General features: G+C 40.1%; 9 protein-coding genes across 9 annotated transcripts in view; 5 read left to right on the forward strand and 4 right to left on the reverse strand.

The window, feature by feature from the left end:
• Window positions 1-23,296, forward strand: part of LOC135433370 (peritrophin-44) — a 40,960-nt gene that overhangs the window by 8,249 nt on the left and 9,415 nt on the right. The window lies entirely within an intron of this gene.
• LOC135433279 (melanoma-associated antigen E1) lies at window positions 113-1,160 on the reverse strand. The gene is made up of 2 exons (XM_064689292.1): window positions 1,109-1,160; window positions 113-1,029 (listed from the first exon to the last, which is right to left on the reverse strand). Exons 1-2 carry the CDS (start codon window positions 1,113-1,115, stop codon window positions 176-178), a joined length of 861 nt encoding a protein of 286 aa, XP_064545362.1. The 5' UTR covers window positions 1,116-1,160; the 3' UTR covers window positions 113-175.
• LOC135433260 (probable chitinase 10) lies at window positions 4,289-5,529 on the forward strand. The gene is made up of 2 exons (XM_064689274.1): window positions 4,289-4,405; window positions 4,485-5,529. The coding sequence occupies exons 1-2, from the start codon at window positions 4,399-4,401 to the stop codon at window positions 5,462-5,464; spliced, it is 987 nt and encodes a 328-aa protein (XP_064545344.1). The 5' UTR covers window positions 4,289-4,398; the 3' UTR covers window positions 5,465-5,529.
• On the forward strand, window positions 7,333-8,215 carry LOC135433261 (uncharacterized). The gene has a single exon (XM_064689275.1). The coding sequence runs from the start codon at window positions 7,368-7,370 to the stop codon at window positions 8,205-8,207; it is 840 nt and encodes a 279-aa protein (XP_064545345.1). The 5' UTR covers window positions 7,333-7,367; the 3' UTR covers window positions 8,208-8,215.
• Window positions 9,312-10,237, forward strand: LOC135433262 (peritrophin-1). Its single transcript, XM_064689276.1, has one exon. The coding sequence runs from the start codon at window positions 9,515-9,517 to the stop codon at window positions 10,100-10,102; it is 588 nt and encodes a 195-aa protein (XP_064545346.1). The 5' UTR covers window positions 9,312-9,514; the 3' UTR covers window positions 10,103-10,237.
• On the reverse strand, window positions 11,222-17,558 carry LOC135433259 (chitin-binding domain protein cbd-1). The gene is made up of 2 exons (XM_064689272.1): window positions 17,433-17,558; window positions 11,222-13,353 (listed from the first exon to the last, which is right to left on the reverse strand). Exons 1-2 carry the CDS (start codon window positions 17,437-17,439, stop codon window positions 11,312-11,314), a joined length of 2,049 nt encoding a protein of 682 aa, XP_064545342.1. The 5' UTR covers window positions 17,440-17,558; the 3' UTR covers window positions 11,222-11,311.
• Window positions 13,847-16,330, reverse strand: LOC135433156 (mucin-2-like). Its single transcript, XM_064689122.1, has 2 exons — window positions 16,315-16,330; window positions 13,847-16,254 (listed from the first exon to the last, which is right to left on the reverse strand). Exons 1-2 carry the CDS (start codon window positions 16,328-16,330, stop codon window positions 13,847-13,849), a joined length of 2,424 nt encoding a protein of 807 aa, XP_064545192.1.
• On the forward strand, window positions 19,566-20,505 carry LOC135433324 (probable chitinase 10). The gene is made up of 2 exons (XM_064689341.1): window positions 19,566-19,631; window positions 19,690-20,505. The coding sequence occupies exons 1-2, from the start codon at window positions 19,566-19,568 to the stop codon at window positions 20,503-20,505; spliced, it is 882 nt and encodes a 293-aa protein (XP_064545411.1).
• On the reverse strand, window positions 20,936-22,179 carry LOC135433325 (tenascin-X). Its single transcript, XM_064689342.1, has one exon. The coding sequence runs from the start codon at window positions 22,163-22,165 to the stop codon at window positions 20,936-20,938; it is 1,230 nt and encodes a 409-aa protein (XP_064545412.1). The 5' UTR covers window positions 22,166-22,179.

Here is a 23,296-nt window from a genome sequence, read left to right on the forward strand (position 1 = left end):
TTCGGCCACTCCCCTCATATCAATATAATCAGCACCTAATTGGTTGTGAATGAAGTGCATTATCGAACCATGGAATGGCAATACTACTGCTCCCAAAATATTTAAAAGCACATTTACAATTTTTGTTCTGGATATATTTGCATATGTATATAAATATTTTTGTAGCATATTAGTATTAGGCGCACTCTCTATCGCAAGTTAGGACCTTAGAGTCCCAGTAGAGATCGCCTGCACATGTTCTAATAAATCCCCGGTCACCATCGCACTGTATAAACTGGTGGCAGTTATAGGGATGTGGCAGGTACTCCACACCGGGATGGTTTTTGCACATCGCGTTGGCATCCACATAGGTCTCCGTTGTTGTTGATGTCGAAAGGGTAGACAATGCTGTCGCTCTAGTTGTTGACTGTGCCGTATATGTTTCACCTAAAGTTGTGTCTGGGTCTTTAGTGGGTCCAACATCAGTTGGAGTCTTTGGCAACTCTGTTGATGTGCCCAGGGTTGAAGTTTTAGGCACTTCGGTGGGTCCGACATCTGTTGCAGTTGATGGCAACTCTGTTGATGTGATCTGTGTTGAAGTTTTTGGCACTTCGGTGGGTCCAACATCTGTTGAAGTCTGTGGCAACTCTGTTGATGTGCTTTGGGTTGAAGTTTTTGGCACTTCGGTGGGTCCAACATCTGTTGAAGTTGGTGGCAACTCTGTTGGCGTGCTGTGGGTTGTCGTATTTGGCACCTCGGTGGGTCCAACATCTGTTGAAGTTGGTGGCAACTCTGTTGGAGTGCCCGGGTCCTCAGTTGACACGGTTGGATCGCTTGGAGTCGGTGATGCGTCAGTGGGTAATGCGGTTGTTGAGGTACTCCGCGTCTCAGTTGAGCCGCTGTCAGTGGGTGTCGATTGAGTGGAGGTCGATTGAGTGGAGGACGGTGCTGTGGGTGTCGTTGGTGCTGGACTTGGCTTAACACATCGTCTTGCATTGAGTGCTGTTATCAGGAGCAGCAGCTGCAACGATACAAATATCCAGGAGGCCACTGAAATAAATAAACATTTCCCTTGATATAGTGCTTGGGCTGAGATAATTAGGAACACTTCACTTTCTACAAAACTCACATTTCATTTTGTTCTGGGATCAAGTACTTATCTGTACTAGAGCAAGTGCATGCTGTGCTCTTTATATTTATATCAGTTGGAAATGCATCGTCTATGGTCACCTTATCAATATCTAATTAGTACATAACATGGCAGTTAAGTATTTATCTTATCTGACTCTAAACACGATTTGCATAAAGTTACATATTTCAATCAAATTCACATTGTTATTGGCCAGAATCAAGTGAGGACTGTAAACAACAAATCGATATACTTGAACCATGGTCGAGAATACGTTTAGTATCCTATTTCAACTCTTTTTTTAAGCCACATTGAAATTGTTACTCATTTTATTCAAATGTGTCCACATTTCTTAGCTTTTTTTCTTAGCAGAAATTGAAATTGGGAGTTTTTTTTTTTTTTTTTAATTTAAATTTCTTAGCTTTATTTTAATTTTCCTTTTTATTATAAGAACAACTTAAATTAAATTTATTAGAAAATGTACAATACTACTTAGTCTACTATTTAATATAAAATAAACAAGGTTACAGGGACTATATATATCGATCTGGGAGATCGATTGGATGAGACCTCCGCAATCTCCTCCGCGTTCGGACTCCTCCAATTCGACGCCTAGCAAGTCGATTTGGATGGTTTCCCAGTCGCGTTATGTAGTTTGCAGTCTGTTTGTTTATGACGTCCCCGACCTTGGGCACTCCTAGGTCTTTTTCCAAATCGGAAGTTCGCATATACCAGGGGGCACCAGACAGATAACGGAGCGTTTTTGCTTGAAACACCCTGATTTTCGTAAGGCGCGATTTTGCAGTAATACCGTAAACTTGAATACCATATCGCCAGGCAGGAGCTAGGCAGGTTTACTTTGTTTTTTTAAAGATACTGTTGAGCAGCCATCTGAATTTGCCTAATCTGCTTTTCAGGGCTCCTGTGATACTTGAGATGTGTTTACTAAAGGTTAAACGCCTGTCTAAGTGCACCCCTAAGTATTTGTAGCTGTTCATCGGAGCGCATAGGTCACATTGGCACATTTATTTAAATTTATGCCAGTGTTCCAGCGTTTACCCACATTTCAAATTTGTGGAGGTATTGCTGCAGGACGTCAGTAGCTTCGTAGACACATTCATTTCTTGATAAGATGGCTGTGTCATCTGCAAATGTGGCGATGGTTAGGTCCTGTAGATCCACGAGTTCAATTGTAGAGCCAGTGGGCATGTCATGTGTATAGAGTGTGTAGAGCGTGGGCCCCAGCACTCCCTGCGGGAGCGTTCCCTAAAGCAGATTTGTACTGGTACTTCAGCTGCTCCACCGCTCCGTTTGGGTATGCAATGAAATTTTTGATTTTTGTTCGTCTGCCTGTTTTTTTTTAAAAAATTTGGGATTTCCAAACGAAACCAAAAAACGTGGTATGCAAGTCGATTTCACAAATCAGTACGAGTTCAAAAAGGTATAACTTTCCAAAATCTGACCATTTTTAGACGAAATATCGGAAAAAAACGAAAAATCTTCAAAATTATAACGGCATTTTTTTTTTATCTGTATCTCGGCCAAATAAGCCCCGATCTTGGAAAGATTGGTCTCGTTCGACTCGTGGTCACAGCCATTTTCAGCCAACATCGTAATTTTTTTCAAAAAACATAGTAGTTTTTCTCAAATTGGGCCATTTCTTAGAATTCCGATTTTTTGGTGTCAATCGATAGTCGGGATCCGTACGAGAAGAAAGAGGTATGTTATTTCGAAATCGGACATATGGTACCCGAGATATTTCAATTTTAATTTTAATTTCAACGCATTATGTAGACAGCACGAAAGTATGCAGTACTAACTACTAAAATTCTGCTAAAAACCGCTACAAACGGCTATAAATGGCTATAAAGCTCTGGTGTTTTGGCTGATTTTTAGACAAATCTCGGCAGCCAGCGGTTGTTTAAAACCGTTAATTTTTGATGCCGCAACCATTTTTTTGTTTTTTTTTTTTGGCCTAAATAATTAGCTGCTAGCTGGACAATTAAAAAAGTTGCCTTCTATAATTTTTTATTGTTGCTCAACTTTTAAATGGCTTGTGATATATCGTATGGCAGCCGACAAAATGCTGAAAGGCAAACTAAGCCAGAATGAGAGATACACATCGGAATGTTTTTTTATTTGGGTAATTAACAGCTAAGCTTTATGCCTGATTCCGAATGATATGAATGGAACGGCTGACATGCAGACAACTTTCCACTTTACACAACCAGTTTTACAATCCTTTCCCCGCAGAATTAATTGAAATTGGGAGTAGAATTGAGAAGTTATTAGTAGTTTGGGAGTAGCTCATTAACATCGTTTAATTTTTTTAAGCCGGTTAATTATATGTGATAAAGTTTATTTATTAAATTTTATTGTTTACATTTTACACACTTACATTGGGTTAAATTACTGACAAAGGCATCTCTAACATGATATATATTTTTCTTTATTGCTTTGACTTTTTGTCTATCCATCTCTATATATAAAACTGTTTGTCCAGAGTGACAGGAAAGTGAAATTTTCACAGTAGTTACCTGCGACCAGTTTGTTTACCATTCAATCAGCTTCATTTTTGTTTTCAAAGGTCTTTGTTCAATTTATTTTGAGAGTTGTTTCACAGTTTTTGGAAAATCCATTTCTCCTTGGTGGAAATGGGGACCAAACAAATATTAGGTGGTTGAAGTTTCGGGCTTAAATTCATTTCCAAAAATCTTTATGAAAAATCATTTTAGACGTGTTTCCCATTTTTCGCAGAATCTAAGCATGGAAAATTTAAATATTTTTTGGGCACTTTTAAGTTTTTTGCGATGTTTTCAAAGCAAATATATGTGGAGTTCAAGATAGTACGGGCAATCTAAAATTGTTCACGTGTGAAAAACGTATATATACAATTTTAGGCACAAAACTTGCAATAGCCGCTAGTCTGTCCATATTTGATTGAAATGTGCATGGGTGCAGCTGCTATGGACAGAAAGTACATAAATCTAGCTGCCAGCCGTCAGTTCTATAAACTTGTTAAATAATTTGAAGTTAATTTGAAATATTGATTAATAACTCAGTCCACTTAGCCATGATCTTGTTGGGAAGTGAAATATTGTCGTAAATAAAACCAATCGCGCTTATCTATTTCCGTCTATTGAGGGCGGTAAAAACGTTCAAATCGACTGATTGTTGTAAGTCCCCAAAGAAACAGGGATTATATTGCTAAGTATATAAGGTCTGATAGTTCAGTATTATTCCACTCATACGAACTCGAGCAGGCAGACGAATAGGAACAAACCGTTAAAATGAAAGGTAAATTAGAAACCAAACAAAATCCAACCTAAAACATAAAAAAAATACAGGACATTTTGTTTCGTATCCTACAAATTAGCGAGCTTAATTGGAATAATACTTTTCTATGCGATAACCGCTTTTGCGCTGCCAATTGATGAGTCAACCACATTGGAAACTTCAACTATTGAGACAACAACTGCAGAAACGGACACAACCGAGTCATCAGCATCTGCAACAACAGAAATTGAAACCACCTTCGAACCACCTGTTTTTTGTGAAGATGGTGTCCAATTTCTGCCAGCGCCAAATTGCGATCAATTCTACATGTGCGCATATGGAATAGGATTTTTACACTCATGCCCCAACGGACTCTACTGGGATCCCTCGCTAGACATTTGCAATTGGGGCTCAGAACATTGCGAGTCAACATCTGCAGAAACGGACACAACCGAGACATCAGCATCTGCAACAACAGAAATTGAACCCACCTTCGAACCACCTGTTTTTTGTGAAGATGGTGTCCAATTTCTGCCAGCGCCAAATTGCGATCAATTCTACATGTGCGCATATGGAATAGGATTTTTACACTCATGCCCCAACGGACTCTACTGGGATCCCTCGGTAGACATTTGCAATTGGGGCTCAGAACATTGCGAGTCAACATCTGCAGAAACGGACACAACCGAGACATCAGCATCTGCAACAACAGAAATTGAACCCACCTTCGAACCACCTGTTTTTTGTGAAGATGGTGTCCAATTTCTGCCAGCGCCAAATTGCGATCAATTCTACATGTGCGCATATGGCATAGGATTTTTACACTCATGCCCCAACGGACTCTACTGGGATCCCTCGCTAGACGTTTGCAGCTGGAGCTCAGAACATTGCGAAAACGATCCGTCTGTCCCTGAATCGCCGGAATCTGATTGCTCCTGGGGAAATCAATTTTTGCCCGATGAATCCGATTGCACCAAATACATTCAGTGCGTTTATGATATTGGAATTTCAATGAATTGTCCACCAGGTCTATTCTGGAACCAACCACTTCAGAGATGCGACTATGAATGCGAGTTTTAGAAAATCTCCGTAAAACGAGAGAGTTTTGTTAAATTTGCAAAATATATTCATCAATAATATCAAAAGAGCAACATTAGCATTCTACTGAAATGAATATTTTGCTGCTGCAAAAAAAAAGGTTTGAAAATCGTCTAACTTTAAATATGGTTAAATAGAAAGTTTAGCAAATCAGTTAAAACGAGAAAGAAGTGCTATCTTCGGCACGCCGAAGATTTAATACCCTTGCAGACCCAACCTTTTCAAAATGCTCATAGTGCTTGGCCCGTATCTAAGAAGCACAGGGAAAATAGTTAATGCCGAGTATGGTTAAGATATCTTGAAAAACAAAACAGGTTTCCATACAACAACTTAATTTTCGACCGATCGTTCCTATGGCAGCTATATGATATAGTTGTCCGATCTTAATACGATTTTGCATATATATGGGGAGCGTAGTAAAACTAATAAGGACCGAGTTTGGTCAAGATATCTTGAAAAACATAAAAATTTTCCATACAAAAACTTAATTTTCGACCGATCGTTCCTATGGCAGCTATATGATATAGTTGCCCGATCCTTATAGAATTTTGCATATATATGGGGAGCGTAGTAAAACTAATAAATACCGAGTTTAGTTAAGATAACTTTATAAACAAAAATGTTTTTCATACAAGAACCTACTTTTCGACCGATCGTTCCTATGGCAGCTATATGATATAGTGGTCCGATCCAGCTGGCTATCATAAAGATAGCTTTAAAACTGAGAGACTAGTTCGCATAGAAACAGACAGACGGACAGACGGACATGGCTATATCAACTCGGCTGTTGATACTGATCAAGAATATATATACTTTATGGGGTCGGAGATGTCTCCTTCTATGCGTTACACATTTCACGACAAAATTATAATACCCTCTGCAAGGGTATAAATATAAAAAATATATTTCTATCTTCGATTGACGGCCTCAGTCAACCAGAACAATGCGCTTGCAGCCCTACTTCTTTATGTCTATGACATGGCTTAATTAATCGTTATCTGTTGTTAACCACTTATAAGTTACGCAAAAATTTGATAAGAAGTGCAGCAAGTAATTCACTGTGTTTCTACACGAGAAAAAAAAACTAAACGTTAACTTGAAATAGGAAAAATAACAATGAAAAAATTAAGAGACAGCATAAAAGATAAATAAATGTACTTACAAATAAAGTGCAACAGCCCTTGAACTTCAAGTCGATGTCAAATAAACGTCAACCGTCAAAAAGCAACAACTCAGCGATAACGCTTTCGATAAAATGCAACAAATCAACGATATCGCTTTCTTTCAAAATACCCAGAAATACTTGCTGATTTTTATTTTGTGTACCCTCACAAAGAGTATTGACATTCGAACGCAAAATGCGTACACTTTGATAGACTTGCTGTTAACTGTCCGTCTGTCAGTTAATAAATATCTTTCGAAACTAGGCTTAATCGTTTTTGTTTTTGCCCTTTATTATATAATGATAAAATGAATTTATGTTAATTAATTATATTACTCCTACTATTGGATTCGCTTGATTTGTTTGTCTGCAAGGGTATTAAGTCTTCGCCATGCAGAAGAGACAGTTTTTGTTTTGTTCTCCTTTGGCAAAAAAGCTTTCAAAAAATAATCAACAAGAGTATGGGGAGCACCAGATGCAGAGCAGCAAAAGATACAAAATCATTTACCAGGTATAAGATATATTTGTAACAAATCATAACAAAGCAATTACATTCAGAGCAATTGTAATTAAAAAATGATTCTGGTAGTCGCCTTTGGTGGAAACTGTATAAAAGTCTTCGGATTTGAGACCAGAAAGACAGTCGAAATAATTTGTGGACGGAGACGAAATGAAAGGGTTTAGTAAGTGAATTGTAGTTGGATCAACAGTTTATTTGTTTCAATGAAATATTTCGTTTATAGCACTTGCTATTGTAGGTTTGATATTTGTTTTGGGAGCCAGAGCCCAAAATCTAAAAGAGGTAAGCGAAAAGTTGGAACCTTTGAGCGACAGTTATGTCACTTAAGTGTTTTGTTTGCCCTTCAGCAATGCAAGGGCATTCAGTATGATTTGTTGCCTTATCCAGACAAGAATGACCAGTTTATTGTATGCGCCTATGAAGTGCCAGAAGTGCGCAGCTGCCTACAGAGCACTTGTTTTGATCCCATCTTGAAGAGCTGCAGCGAGAGAGCCTGCACTCCAACTACTCCCAGTGACAAGGAAATTGCAGTTACGTTCTGCAATGAATTGAAAGCAGGAGAAAAAATACCATCAGTGGATTGCTCCCACTTCTGGATCTGTTTGATCGAAATGGAGCCCGTCTATGTGGCCTGCCCACTGGGCAAACACTACTCACGCTCCGAACAGGAATGCGTATCGCCGGCACTGGCCAAATGCGCCACCCCAGCGAAGCTGTGCGAATCCAACTATAGCACATATGCGGCCGAGAGCTGCAATGAATACTACGGATGCACTAACAAGAATCTGATGAAGCGCAGCTGCCCATATGGTGAGGCCTACAGTGCAGAGAGTGCAGCGTGTATTAAGGATTGGAGCTGTGTCGCAGACCTCAAGCCGGACTGCCAAAATCCCGCCAATGCCAATGCCTACTTCAGTCACAGCGATTGTACCAAGTTTTACGTTTGCATACAGAGCCAAGTCTTCGAAGGCAAATGCGCCGATGGCTATGGATTTGACAGGCAGAGCTCCAATTGCAGGCTTGGCATCTGTAAGAGTAACTAATCCTTCTGATTCGCAATAAATTTAATAAAATCATAAACACACAAACTTGAGCAATGAAATGGTTTCTTTTATATTCTTTGTATACCGATATTTATCTCGGAATTGTAAAATATCCTTAATTTTGTGTATCCAAAAAGCTACACACATATTTTATCGCAAGTGAGCAGCTTGGAATTCCAAAACAAGTACGGAGGACAGGTCTTAACGAAGGGCAGATAGTCGCACTGAATGAAGCGAGTGCAGTCGCCGGGGTAGGGTATAAAAACCCCATTCTGAGCAGCACATAACGCAGCGAAGCTATGATCATGTCGATTTTCCGATGGATTGGAGGTGTGAGCAGATGTTGGACAGTTGTTCAGTTCCATAGTTTCGCAACGCTGCAATTTCTCACTCCAGTAGGAATTAGCTGGACAGTTTAGAGTTCGCGTCTCGTAGTAGCGATTACAGTCGCCTGGGTAGGGCATGTGCGTTATGTCAGCCGATTGAAGAGTTTGTGATGTCGAGATGCTGTTCAGGGCAGACAGTGCAAAAATAAACCATATTTGAAATAACACTGCAAACAAATAAAAGACAAGTTAACAAATTGGCTTTTAAGCTGAGTATTTTATAGCTTACTTACTTTTGTCTCTCGTGGTTAAAATGGCCGCTTTGTTCAGCTGTTGCTTGGCTTTATATAATATCGCAGTGTGTTATCAACTATACTCGACACAAGGTCAATAACAACATCTAAAACAATATGAGATTATATCTAGGCATATAAATATTACTATAAGTACTTTTTGCATGTGCCTGATATTGACCTACAATATAAATATTAAATCAAGACACATGTTTTGATAGCTCTCGACACAACAATTTCTTTGGTATTTTAATGTTTACCAATATTAATTCTTAATAGCCGCGCATTCCTTACGCTGATCAAGACATAAAGATATCAGCGATAAAATTGATAAGCAATCATATAAAAAGCGGGAGTAGAAATTAAGAGCATTGAGTACTTTCAATGGACTCTGCTGATACAATCAACAGTAAGTGTTCTTTAATCGAAACAGGAATAAAAAACAGGAGTTGAGTATTCATTTCTTTTAAAGCGATGAAATTTACGATCCTCATTTGCTTGCTTGGGTTTGCCATAGCCTCGGCTAACTATGGCGTTGGTATTGGATACGGCAATAGATCGGTAAGTCGAGGCAAGGATTGGTTAGCGGGAACTTTGAATAACAACATCTAACGTACAGCTCATACCGACTGAACCACCTATTCAACTCGGCCAGTGCCCAGCCTACGACGATCCCAATCATATTGTGATGTTTGCCTATCCCAGCGACTGCCGCAAGTACTACACCTGCATGAATGGCCTGGCATATCTGAATCAGTGTCCCGATAACTACTATTGGAGCCAGCTGACCTATCGCTGTGACTACAGGCAGTACTCCAATTGCGAAAATACGGATTTACCAGATATTAATCAGCCTGTCAGGTATAGCGCATATCCGGGAGATTGCACTCGCTACTATGAGACGCTTACTCTGCGCTGCCCCAACAACTATCATTGGAATGTGCACTACGAGCGCTGCGATCTGCCACAATATGCGGGCTGCACGGGATCACCTGCAACCTCGCCACCAAGCAGCTCGCCTTCTCCTTTGGTGCCAACTGCTGCTACGCCGCCGCCTACATCCCAGCCAATAACGCAACCAGACTATAATACACCTTTCGACCCGGAGTATCTCTGCAAAAATGCCGTTAATATGCCATATCTGCCATATCCCGGAGATTGCCAAAAGTTTATCTACTGCGGCCCAACCCCATCTGTGCTCACATGTCCCACCGGCTTGTACTGGAATCGCAATACCCAGTCTTGTGGCTCATCCAACATGGGTTGTATGCAGTAGGATCCGTAAAAAGCTGGAGAACAAATTTTAACAACTCCGTTGATTTAATGCCCTCGCAGACATATTAAGAAAATTGATTCAATTGTTAATCTACCAAGTATTTGGTAAAGAAATCGTAACTAAAATCATTTTATTTTCTACGCCCATAACAATAAAATTGTTTTAAATCAGACTCATTTTCGATTGCTCCTTTCTATGACTGCAATGCAATATAGTTTGTTTCGAATTTGCCAAAATATAAATAATATTTGAGAACTTAGACAAGCTATCACAAACCAATCCTAAATTTTTACAGTGTATAGACATTCGATCAGTCGCTTCAACCCTATATATCGCAATATATAATGCTGTTTGTCCTCACTGTTCCACATAAAAATCGTTGAAAACGGATGGGTACAACTTTTTTGTTTACCATCCAATCGGTAGTTCAAATTCATTTGAGATTTGTTCTACACTTTCCCATAAACACATCCTTCTTTGGTTAAAATGGGGGTCAAACAATTGGTGGGTGAAGTTTCTGGCTCAAATACAGCTCCAAGCATCTGGATGAATATATATTCTAGAGATATAGTTTACATTTTGCGCTAAATCTACTCACTTGGATGGAAAATGCGGATAATTGTGGGCCAACTTTAAGGTTTCGTCGGATCGGCTTCAAACTTACAAAGTGCAACATATCACTTAATACGCGTTTTCGCGATTTCAGAAGTGCCAATCGCAAGTGTGACAAATTGGCGGAAAGTGACTAAATGCAACTTTATGCTTGCCATCCGATCGGCTTCAAACTCATTTTCAAATATCTATCTACGTTGAAATGAACTTGAGAAATGAACTCGAGAAATACGCACAAAAGTTTTATCTAAACTTTAAAGCAAATAAAATTGCCGTGAAGTACCCGCTAGTCCATTATTAAAGAACCCCAATAAATGTTAAGTAACGATTAAATATAATTTATATGGTTGTAAATGATTTTTTCAATGCGTTGTGGTATCAAAGCTACCAAAATATTGAAAAGCTTTGTAATCAAATGTAGTATGAATCGCTTTATCAATATAATATTTCTTATCAAAATGAATTTTTAATGTTTTAACATATCAAACTTAGTTATTCCAAGCCCTACTATTTATTTGATAGGAATTGAACACCTTCGTTTGCGAACTAAATCCTTTTACTGCCAAGGCATATTTCCTTTTTATGTCTTACTAGATATTAAAGTTGACTGTCTTCAGTCAGAATAGTTTGCAATGCCTGTGGACTGCAATTGGCGAGCTGGGCATCCATGCAGCGCAATTCTGTCGGACTGAACTCCTCTTCATCTGGGCAGGCATAGCCCACTGCGATGGGCTCTTGGCACACAATATATTTTGAGCAGTTGTTCGGATAAGGCACAAGTGAGCCGTCAGTTTTACCTTCACAGAAATCATGGGGGGATGGATTGGCCTCTGTTGTCTTGATGTCAGGTAGCTCAGTTGTTGATGTCAAAGGGGCTTCAGTTGTCGGTGTTATCGTACAGTTTGCATACCAGGGTGCCATGCAGCGTTTAAGTAGAGCACTGAATTCTTGACCTTGGACACAATCGTATACCACAGGGTTGGGGCTATTGCACTGAATGAACTTGGTACAGTCGTTTGGATAGGGTACCAGTTCGCCCACCGCCACGCCCTCACAAGGGTCAGACTGCGGTGCAGTTGTAGTAGAAATTGTTGTTATTTGTGTAGTAGTTGTAGTCAAATCGGTTGTGCTTATGGTGGTAGAGACTGTTGTCATTTCTGTAGTAGTTGTACTCAAATCAGTCGAGTAATTTTCTTGACAAGCATCGGGCGATACGTTGGCACCACACTCGCCGCTGTTGGGATCGTAGAACTCGCCGCTTATGCAAACAGCCATCATGTAGACATTGTCGTTAACACAACGGAAATACCATTGACAGTTTTCGGGATATGGAAATGTGCTGCCTTTGTTGTTCATGCAGATGCCAGGGGCAGGCGTCGGTGACGGAGGCAACACGGTGCTCCCCGTTGTTTTGCAGTCGCTCTCGTCCCAGTCCACACACTGCTGCTGAGCCTCGCTGAAGTAATATCCGTGAGTGCAGTAAAATGCTATAGGCACTGGCTCCGAGCACACGACATACTTACTACAGTTGTCGGGATAGCTCACATACTGCCCGTGCAGTAGTCCAGTACATATTTCAGATATTGGTTCATCTGTTGTTGGCGTTTGGGTTGTGGGTGTTTGCGTTGTAGCTGGAGTAGCTGGAGTAGTCGGTGCTGTTGTGGTTGTAGGTATGGAGCCTTCCTGACACGCTGTGGGTGAGACATCCTGTCCACAGTCGCCCGTCGCAGGATTATACCAAGAATTGTAAATGCAGTCAACTATGGCAGACTCTCCGTTGCCCAAGCACACAATATACTGCTTACAGTTGGTAACTAAGGGATAGGAGATGCCAAGCTCTTGATCTGCACAGAGTTCGTTTGGACTTAGAGTTGTGCTTGAAGTTGTGCTTGTTGTTTCAACTTCCTGACAAGCTGTTGGCGGCACATCAGGTCCACAATTGCCGGTCTTTGGATCGTACCAAGAACTTACTGGACATTTGGCCTTAACAGACTGATCATCACCCAGGCATAGAATATACTCTTGACAGTCCTCAACATATGGAAATGAGGTGCCAACTTCTTGGCCTTGACATTCGTTGTGTGCTTCCGTAGTTGGCTTCGGTGCTTCCGTAGTTGGCTTTGGTGCTTCCGTGGTTGTCCTAGCCGTACTCTGTCCGTCATAGCACACAACCTCGTTCGGATCGTCACATACGTGCAAAGCCGGATTGAAAAGATAGGGCTCGGGACACTTATGGATCACAGCTTGCTGATTGATGCACACGATAAACTCGTCGCAGTGCTCAACAGAGGGCATCAAAATTCCGTTAGCAACACCCATGCACTCATCGGATGGAGTTGTTGTCGGTTGTGGTAATTCGGTACAATCAACTGCATCGGGAGTGTCACATATCTGCAGATCTTTATTGAAGAGTTTACCCGTAGCGCAGTATTCTAACTCTGCCCGTGAATCCGTACATGAAATATAGGCAGCACAATCATAGGGGTATTCATAATAGCCAGTCGGCAGGTGTTCACAAAAGGTTGAATCAAACAGTGCAGTAGATCCGAATAGCATGTTTACTTTGATACTCCTAGCGGAAATCCATTGATCAGCAAACACTAGCAACAACGTTATCAAGAGATATTTCCAGTCATAGGCTAAAAGAAAAGAGTAAAATATTTATATCATTAGAAATGGGTCGAGAGTGCTTAGTAGATAATAAAGAATAGTAAATACCCTGTATCCAGCCTACTCAAATTCACTGCTATACACTATTATTCTATTATGGGTCTTCCAGTCTCGGGCTTGTAGCTAAAGAATCAAGAATCCGAACTATCGGGTAGCCGGATCGAGTATTTTTAAGACTATGAGGAATGTTCGTTTGTGGAAGACGTTGTTTCGTTGTTGCTTCTAGCTATTTCTTAATCCCCAATGAGGAAGTCACCACGTTAAACAAGTTTATACAAATGTATATAAAATATAGGTGATCCAAATAAATATAATAGATATATGTTCATATATTAAGTTGCCTTTTTTAAGCAATTGCATATTTTATTGGTAAAATAATATTCTTATTAGAGCTTTCATTTTAGTTGGTCTCCATTCTTTTCGTATAATACTGTGCTTGCGATCAGGATATATTCTTGTTATCTAGTGCTGAACACATCCTGTATTCTCGGGAAGATCACAAATGCCCTTTTGGCCATTGAAGTACTTGTCGCCACAGCTGACCTTAAGTGCCTGTTGGTGGCGGCAGATATAGTAGTCGTTGCAGCGGGTTGGGGAGGCCAAAAGAAAACCGTTGGGCTTTCCATGGCACATGAATTGAACTTGGTCGTCGGTTGATGAGACTCCATTCATAAATTGAGTAACTTCTTTGAGTGGGCGGTAGCTAGGTCGGGCACGAAATGGTTGCTTAGCCTTTGTCGCTGCAGCTGCTCCTGGACACTTTGTTGTGGTTGCGCACGGGGGTGTTGTTGTATTGCACTCAGTAGTAACTGTGATTGTGCTGCAGGTTGTTGTGGTGCAGGTTGTTGTTTTTGGTGTCGTTGTAATACACTCGGTTGTTGTTGTCGTTGTGCTGCAAGTCGTTGTAGTTGTAGTCGTAGTTGTGGTTGTTGTCGTTGTGCTGCAAGTCGTTGTAGTTGTAGTCGTAGTTGTGGTTGTTGTCGTTGTGCTGCAAGTCGTTGTAGTCGTCGTCGTTGTTGTCGTAGTTGTGGTTGTTGTCGTTGTGCTGCAAGTCGTTGTAGTTGTAGTCGTTGTTGTGGTTGTTGTCGTTGTGCTGCAAGTCGTTGTAGTCGTAGTTGTGGTTGTTGTCGTAGTTGTGGTTGTTGTCGTTGTGCTGCAAGTCGTTGTAGTCGTAGTTGTGGATGTTGTCGTTGTGCTGCAAGTCGTTGTAGTTGTAGTCGTTGTTGTGGTTGTTGTCGTTGTGCTGCAAGTCGTTGTAGTCGTAGTTGTGGTTGTTGTCGTTGTGCTGCAAGTCGTTGTAGTCGTAGTTGTAGTTGTTGACGTTGTAGTTGTAGTCGTCGTTGTCGTAGTTGTGGTTGTTGTCGTTGTGCTGCAAGTCGTTGTAGTCGTAGTTGTAGTTGTTGTCGTTGTAGTTTTTGGCGTTGTTGTCGTAGTTGTGGTTGTTGTCGTTGTGCTGCAAGTCGTTGTAGTTGTAGTCGTCGTTGTGGTTGTTGTCGATGTAGTTGTAGTCTTAGTTGTGGTTGTTGTCGTTGTGCTACAAGTCGTTGTAGTTGTAGTCGTTGTTGTCGTAGTTGTGGCTGTTGTCGTTGTAGTTTTAGGCGTTGTTGTGGTAGTTGTTGTCGTAGTTGTGGTTGTTGTCGTTGTGCTACAAGTCGTTGTAGTTGTAGTCGTTGTTGTCGTAGTTGTGGTTGTTGTCGTTGTAGTTTTAGGCGTTGTTGTGGTAGTTGTCGTTGTAGTTGTAGTCGTAGTTGTGGTTGTTGTCGTTGTAGTTGTAGTCTTAGTTGTGGTTGTTGTCGTTGTGCTACAAGTCGTTGTAGTTGTAGTCGTTGTTGTCGTAGTTGTGGCTGTTGTCGTTGTAGTTTTAGGCGTTGTTGTGGTAGTTGTTGTCGTAGTTGTGGTTGTTGTCGTTGTGCTACAAGTCGTTGTAGTCGTTGTTGTCGTAGTTGTGGTTGTTGTCGTTGTAGTTTTAGGCGTTGTTGTGGTAGTTGTCGTTGTAGTTGTAGTCTTAGTTGTGGTTGTTGTCGTTGTGCTACAAGTCGTTGTAGTTGTAGTCGTTGTTGTCGTAGTTGTGGCTGTTGTCGTTGTAGTTTTAGGCGTTGTTGTGGTAGTTGTTGTCGTAGTTGTGGTTGTTGTCGTTGTGCTACAAGTCGTTGTAGTTGTAGTCGTTGTTGTCGTAGTTGTGGTTGCTGTCGTTGTAGTTTTAGGCGTTGTTGTGGTAGTTGTTGTCGTAGTTGTGGTTGTTGTCGTTGTGCTACAAGTCGTTGTAGTTGTAGTCGTTGTTGTTGTAGTCGTGGTTGTTGTCGTTGTAGTTTTAGGCGTTGTTGTTGTAGTTGTGGTTGTTGTGGTTGTTGTCGTTGTGCTACAAGTCGTTGTTGTCGTAGATGTGGTTGTTGTCGTTGTAGTTGTTGTCGTAGTTGTGGTTGTTGTGGTTGTTGTCGTTGTTGTGGTTGTTGTCGTAGTGGTTGTCGTTGTGCTGCAAGTCGTTGTAGTTGTAGACGTTGTAGTTGTAGTTGTCGTTGTCGTTGTTGTGGTCGTTGTTGTTGTGGTTGTTGTTGTGGTAGTTGTAGTTGTGGTTGTTGTTGTGGTAGTTGTAGTTGTGGTCGTCGTCGTTGTTGTTGTGCTGCATGGTGTTGTTGTTGTTACGTCCTCCTCTTCGGTGCATGGCGGCCGTGTGGTAACACAAGATGTAGTTGTTGTAGGCTGAGCATTTCCGGAGCACGGCGGGCGAGTGGTAACACATGGCGGAGTTGTTGTCAGGCAAGGAGCTCCCGCATCCCTAGCTGAAACGGATAGAGGAACATATTGCCGACTATCCAAGTTGGCAGCAAGTATGCTGCTAGCAGAAACTGCTATAAGCAGTAAGGTTAAAGCTGCAAAATGGCAAAAGCGTTAGGTCAATAATTCCTGTATTTTGTATTCTTGCCGTTTACCATATAAGTTGCGCATGGCTGTTTTTAGTTGCTGAAGTTTAAAATTTCTATTTTACAGCTCTTCACAGCCTAGGCGGTACTGAGAGAATGCTTGCTCTCAATACCCTTTTATACACATTGCAATAATAACCAATGTGCCAAAAATAGTAATTTTCGTGTGGCTGCCTCATTAGCAAAGTAAGTTCCTGGCTCATTCCTTATCAAATATTGATATCGAGATCTTTATCGAGCTTGTTGCAACCACAGCTGGTCCATTTATGTTTGCGGATTTCATATACCCTGTTCTTTCATTTTCCAAGGGTATTTCTTCCTGTAAGCCAATAATAGATATCGAACTGAAGAAAGCAATCACATACTCTAGCAGGCTGCCCGAATAAAAATCAAGCATAATTTTAGCCAAATAACTGCTAGAGCATTTTAATGTTGCAATTCTCGGTAAATGATTTATCTTACCCGCCTAGTAATTCGTAATCGTTTTTTGTATACTTACACACAATAATTATTTAATTGAATTAATATAATAAATTAAATAAATATAAGAAAATGAATATACGATTAAGCTCTAAGTTTATGAAATGCACAATGTCTATAGCAGTCTTTGCTTGCGTGTGTCTTTGCTAGGGTATATCGTAGTCGAGCGCCTCGATTGCAGAATTTATTTTGTGTTATTTATATCATAGCATTTAATTATGATTATGGAAAGCATACGCCTCAAGGCAACACGTTTTTCATCATCATTAAATCAAAAGAAGAATAGATAGTTAATGTACTAATTGTGCACTATTGAATTGATTAATTTCATTTCAAAACACAAACTACACACGCAACACAAGCAAATTGACAGTTGTATTAACTTTTGATCTTATATCATTTCATATTGACTTAACCATATATAAATAACACCACTAACTTCATATAATCTATACGTTTATTCATACATCAAATTCTATTTGAAATTATTCATGTTACGCATCCAAAATATAAATATCTTCTTAACTAAGTTAATGTCTCTAGGATGTACACTGGTTAAATACAGAAATATTTATTTTACACATAAGCACAATCTTACTACATATTTTGAATCCAATTTAAAGGGAAAGGGCTTAAAAATTGTTTACCTTTCATTTTGATATTTGCGTTAACTTTTATTATTGTTCTTAGATAAATACACTTAATTGTTTCGAATTATTTCTTAATATTTGTTTTGCTTTAATATATTGTATTGTTTGTAGTTCCACGACTTGGAAGACACTAAAGTGACTAATGGTATTTGAAAAGATATTTCAGCAATAGAGCCAGCAAAAGAAGGAAACTGATAGACAGACGTTAATCATATCAAGATATAACCCACTTAAGTGATAATGAATACGCATGGATAAGATTTTGGCGGAATTTAATTTAAAATCGTAGTATTAATTAATGAAATAACATTTTGGTCAAGGGAAAGAACAGAATGGGGTGAATGTTTGGTTTTTTCTTGTGTTTGTTTATTTACTAGCAACCAATCATTTTCCCTGCCTAGCCTTGAATTTTTGCGATAGGCTATTGAGTAAAAAAGTGTGCATAATAATGAGGACACGTCCACTTGGAGCTGAGTGCCTATTGGCCCCTCCCTCCCCTCCTTTCTAAAATTAATGCATTGATATTATAGATTATACAAGTTTTTATTTTTTTTTTATTTGCCAAATTTGCAGAAAATAAAAATTCAGTTTTCTAGTAGCTTCTATAGGCGCTCATTATCTCCCTGCATACTTGCGGGTGATGTTGTTTTTTTTATGTATGGAAGTTAGCATTCTTTTAGGAACATATCTTAAATTTGAAACCTTAAAAGATTTAATCAAAAATACCCCTGAAGAAAATTGAAGAAACCAATGATTGGAACATGGATGTTGGGAGTATTCTGCTTTCTCTATTTGAAGCTTATTATTTGAATTTGTTGGTGAATTATAATTTTACAAAATTTGTAGTAAGATATTGGAAGTCAAAATCTTTCCAGGCTAACTGGCAATTAATAGTTTTTTTAAATTTATCAAAACTGTTGTCTTATATAATTTGCGTTGCGTTGTTCTTAATATATAGTTTATTATTTTATAAGTATATGCAAAAGGGCAGTGGCATATATCAATGAAGCTCTTTCGGAAACGGAACTTCGAAAAAATTAAATGTCTTAATGTACTGTGTCACCGACAGATTTTTTGAGAGATTTGCAACTAATGGGTGCGGCAAAACCATAGAGATTTCTGTGACACGACCGATTGTAACCATTTAAATGCATTATATTGATATAAGATCATGCAGCACAACATTCTTTACCATCCGATTTCCTCCAAACTCGATTTAAAAGATCTTTATGAAAATTCATATGGGAAGTTTTTGTAAAACCCAACCCCCTAAGTGCAAAATGGCTGGAAAAATAATATTTAAAGTTTGAAGAAAGACTTGACTATGTTCTCGTATGCCCAACACAAAAAAAGTGTACTTCACTTGTCTGGTAACTCCCGCGCTGCGTTACTAGTTTCTGCTAGTTTAAGAAACGTAATTTCGTGGATCGTAAAACGTAATTCGCCCTACTATGCGATTCTCAGGTATTCAAGTGAGCCTTGTACGTTTTCTTGCTCTGATTATAGTATTATTATTTTACCAAGTTGTTCAAAGATGTAGAATAAATCAAATTTTGAGCTACCTTATTTACTCTAATGCAGTCTATCGTGTTCTCTCTCTCTCTCTTCTTTGCACAAACTGTCTCATTTATCTATCGTTTTTCTACTCTTACCTTAACTAACCAACTCTCTATTCCCTTTTGTTTTTGTCAGAAATGTGTATAAAAGAGTCAGATAGCAGTCAAATAAGAAGAAGCGTGAAGAAGTAGGTTATAATTGATGTACATAAATAATAATATATCTATTTCATGGCAATTCTTATCGCCTAGTATATACATATATATAACAGATCCCTTTAAACTATGAAAGCGCAGTGAAACAGAGGTTGGCGGTAGGCTGTTCACCATCTTGATTCCAGTTTTTTCATTTAAAGCACATGATCGATTTTATCGATTCCCTGTAAAAATGATAGGCAAAAAAGTTACCTACGTATCTGTCACATGGGAAGTGAAGATTATATTATCTATCGGTACAATTTACATATTGGCACTACATTCATTCATTCATTTTCCACAACTGTTCAGTCTATAAAAACAAGTCTCGACGGCGCGTTCGTACAGTTTAAACGAGAATTTGACCGTGACTGGAGACATGAAGTCTCTTGTGGCCCTCTGGATAATTCTGATCCTAAATAAAACAGCTGTCGCCCAGTTTAAAGTATAATACTAAAGTAATCTTTGTTGGCGGACTCATCGGTATTAATTAAATCTTACAGGATGGTTTCATGTTTCACACCTCTATCTGTAAGGGGAAAAACGGCGGCCTGTTGCCCATGTTTGGGAAATGTCGAGGATACTATATTTGCAACGAAGGCAAGGCTGTTGCTGGTTCATGCGATGAGTACAGTCGATTCAACCCCCTAACCCTGCATTGCGATGATGCCGACAATGTAATCTGTCCATACGAAACACCAGATGACGACGACGATGCGGACATGGATACTTCAGAAGCCGATACATTGGAATTCGACAGTGACGAGATCGAAGAGCCTCCTATCTATACGAAGCCGCCTAAGCAACTGCCTAAACCGAATAAACATCAGATTGCTGATTTGTGCTTTAGCAAAAAAAATGGAGTAGCCTTGCCCAAAGCAGGATCCTGCACTGAGTACTATATGTGTAGATCGAAAATGGCCCACCTACGCCGTTGCCCAGGCCGACAACACTTCAGTCCAACTCTAAAACTCTGCATGAAAGCATCGGCTGCCAAGTGTTCCATAGGCCAGGTGCAGGTGCAGCTGCAGGTGTCGTCAACGGAAGAGCCCAAGTCTAGCCCCGCCGTAACCGCTGGTCTTTGCTCCGATGAGAAGCAAGATGCTCTGGTTCCCCATCGTAATGACTGTGGCAAATTCTTGCTGTGCAGCAATATGATGTTCCTGGTAATGGATTGTCCACAAGGATTGCATTTTAATGCCAAGCTGAGGCGATGCGACTACCCAAAGATCGCACAGTGTGAGGTACAAAAGAAGCCAACTAAGAGAAATAAGCGAAAACTGTCAAAGAAGAGCAAGCCGAAAGGAAACCCCTTCTAAATACACATATACTAATACAAGTAATGCAATTTTAATACCTGTGACTTCTTTTAGTCGAGTGTTTGGATTATTATTTTCGTCTACCTTTCGAGGCGTTCTTGGTGTACTTGAGGAAGTTTATTAGCTGGTAAATTCCACAAGACCCTTCGCGGATTTTTGGGAAAATGCATTAGAGCTATTCGGCGAATCTATCCCTTGGATGGTACCACGGTCGTTTAAGTGAAAGTTCGACTTTCATCCGTATAGTTTCCAACTGAATTTGGCAAAACCTTCTAAATCAGGAAACACGCGGAAACCCTTAGTATCAAAAAAAGATGATTGTATGTCAAGTCCTCTCAGAGCTGCAATTGAAACGATCTTTTATTCATCGTTTGATAAAACTACAAAGTTAAGCACGATAATGCAGCTTTAAATGGTTTTATTAATTAATTTAGCGGCTAGCAGGCCAGTCGCAGGAACGGATCTGCTCGTTGAAAACCAGGCCAGGTGAGCACGTAAAGTTAATCTCACATTCGCACTGGCAAACAATATAGCCTCCGCTGTTGCCAACGGCGAACATGGTACCATCGCGATGTCCAACACAGACGCCCTTGCTCTCACAGTAGGTGCCCGAGGGGCCGGCAGTGGGACCGCTGGGTGGCGGACTGCCATCGTCGCATTGGACAACATCGGGATAGTCGCACTCCTTTGTTAGATTATTGAACTGCAGATTGTTTGGACAGGTTTGCAGGATCATGTGGCCATAGAGGCAGTGAATGAATGCGGAGCAGTTCTTATCGACGGGACCGATCCAATCATTGGGATAATCACAGCACTCGGGATCGCAGACCTTGGGAATGCACACGCCCTCAGTGTCGATAACACAAATCTTTAGGTCCGTATCGAAATAGGTCTGGCTGGCGCACTTCCTCCTGACCAGCGTGCCATCCACACACTCAAAATATCCGGCACAATCAGCAGGATTAACTTCAATTTCGCCATCTGTGCATGTTGTTGGAACGCATTGCCCATTATCCTTTTCGCACTTGCCGCTATCAGAGTTCCAGTAGTCTCCGCTATCGCAGGACGCCGACACAAACACTCCGTCCTTGCAGACCTGATATTTAGTGCAGTCTGTTGGGTTCGCTTTAGTCTCTCCATCTGTACATGTTTGAGGAATGCACTGGCCATTATCCTTCTCACACTTGCCGCTCTGGGAGTTCCAGTAGTCTCCGCTATCGCAGGACGCGGAAACAAACTCTCCGTTCTTGCAGACCAGATATTTAGTGCAGTCTGAGGAGTCCGACTTGGTCTCTCCCTCTGTACATGTTTGAGGAATGCACTGGCCATTATCCTTCTCACACTTGCCGCTATCAGCGTTCCAGTAGTCTCCACTATCGCAGGATGCGGATACAAACTCTCCGTTCTTACAGACCAGATATTTCGTGCAGTCTGAGGAGTCCGACTGGGTCTCTCCCTCTGTGCATGTGCAGGGACTGCATTGGCCATTGTCTGTTTCGCAACTGGCGCTCTGTGAGTTCCAGTATTCTCCGCTGGGGCAAGACTTGTGAACGAATTGACCAGTACAGCAGGCATAATACTTGGTGCAGTCATCTTCATCGGCTTTGGTCTCTCCACTTTGACAGCAATCGTCAGCCGCAGCTCCTATGGCAAGTGCCATTGCAATTAAAAGGAGATACCCTGGAAGTTCACAAGCAGAAGCTGGTGGAATGCTTATAATATATGTGTTATGAAAGATATATCTTACCGTAGTTTAATTTTCGATTGTTAGCCATTTTTGCACTCCACTTGTTCAACGACTTTTTCCTACTGAAGCCTTGAACGCCTTGCCTTCGCTTTTATATTTTCCGGCAATTAAAATAATTAAATGTTTCTGCTTTGGGTCCGATGCATGTGCCAATGATAAAGAGAAATCATTGTTGATCATATCAGTCATATGCAGTAGTTGAACACAAGAATGTTTTTTTTTATCGTGATGTTAAAAGGTGAAACTTAGAAAGTAGATGCTAGATTGTCAATTATCAACTTCCTAAAGAAAATATGAATTAATATAACAACAACAACAATAACATTGACCTAGAAATAAGAACAAAAATATATTGTTGTGGGCTACTTTTCGAGCCAATTGATAAGGAATAATTGCTGAAAGTTCAAAAATTTCCAATCGACAGGGAAGGGACAAGAAAAAGGGATGAAATCAATAGACGCTTAGAAGCTAAATATTAAAATGATTGATATTTGGAATAATATGCTGCATTACTTTGAAAACAACATTTCAATCTAGATTGAAGAACACATACAATATTGAAATATGTAGCATTAAATTTAAACTGATATATTTTTGTTTTGGATTGAACTTTGCTTTCGATTATTTTGCCCAAACAGACTTTTCCTAATCTATAAATCTAACCGATAATACCCTTTTTTCTTCAGTTGAACTTTGCATAGTTTAATATAAATTTAACAACAGTTTGTTTGTCATGTGCATAAATGTTTATTTCTTTGAATTAGATTTATGTGAGATAGAATTGGATATATAATACTTTCATTAGGACGAAGGGCAATAACCTTCGGTATCGACAACGCACGCCTTGATTGTGGTATCAAAGTAAGCACCGCTTGCGCACTTTTGTCTCACAAATTGTCCCATAAGACACAGGTAATAGGCAGCACAATCTTGCGGATCGACGTGTACTTCGTTTTCCGTGCACGCGCCAGCACCGGGACAACACTGGCCATTATTCGGTTGACATGTTTCTGCTTTCGAATTCCAATAGTTTCCGCTTCCGCA

Source organism: Drosophila montana, unplaced genomic scaffold, assembly GCF_035044405.1.
Source record: "Drosophila montana isolate Dmon_TW-CO22-7 unplaced genomic scaffold, ASM3504440v1 contig_3217_1, whole genome shotgun sequence".
Taxonomy (NCBI): domain Eukaryota; kingdom Metazoa; phylum Arthropoda; class Insecta; order Diptera; family Drosophilidae; genus Drosophila; species Drosophila montana.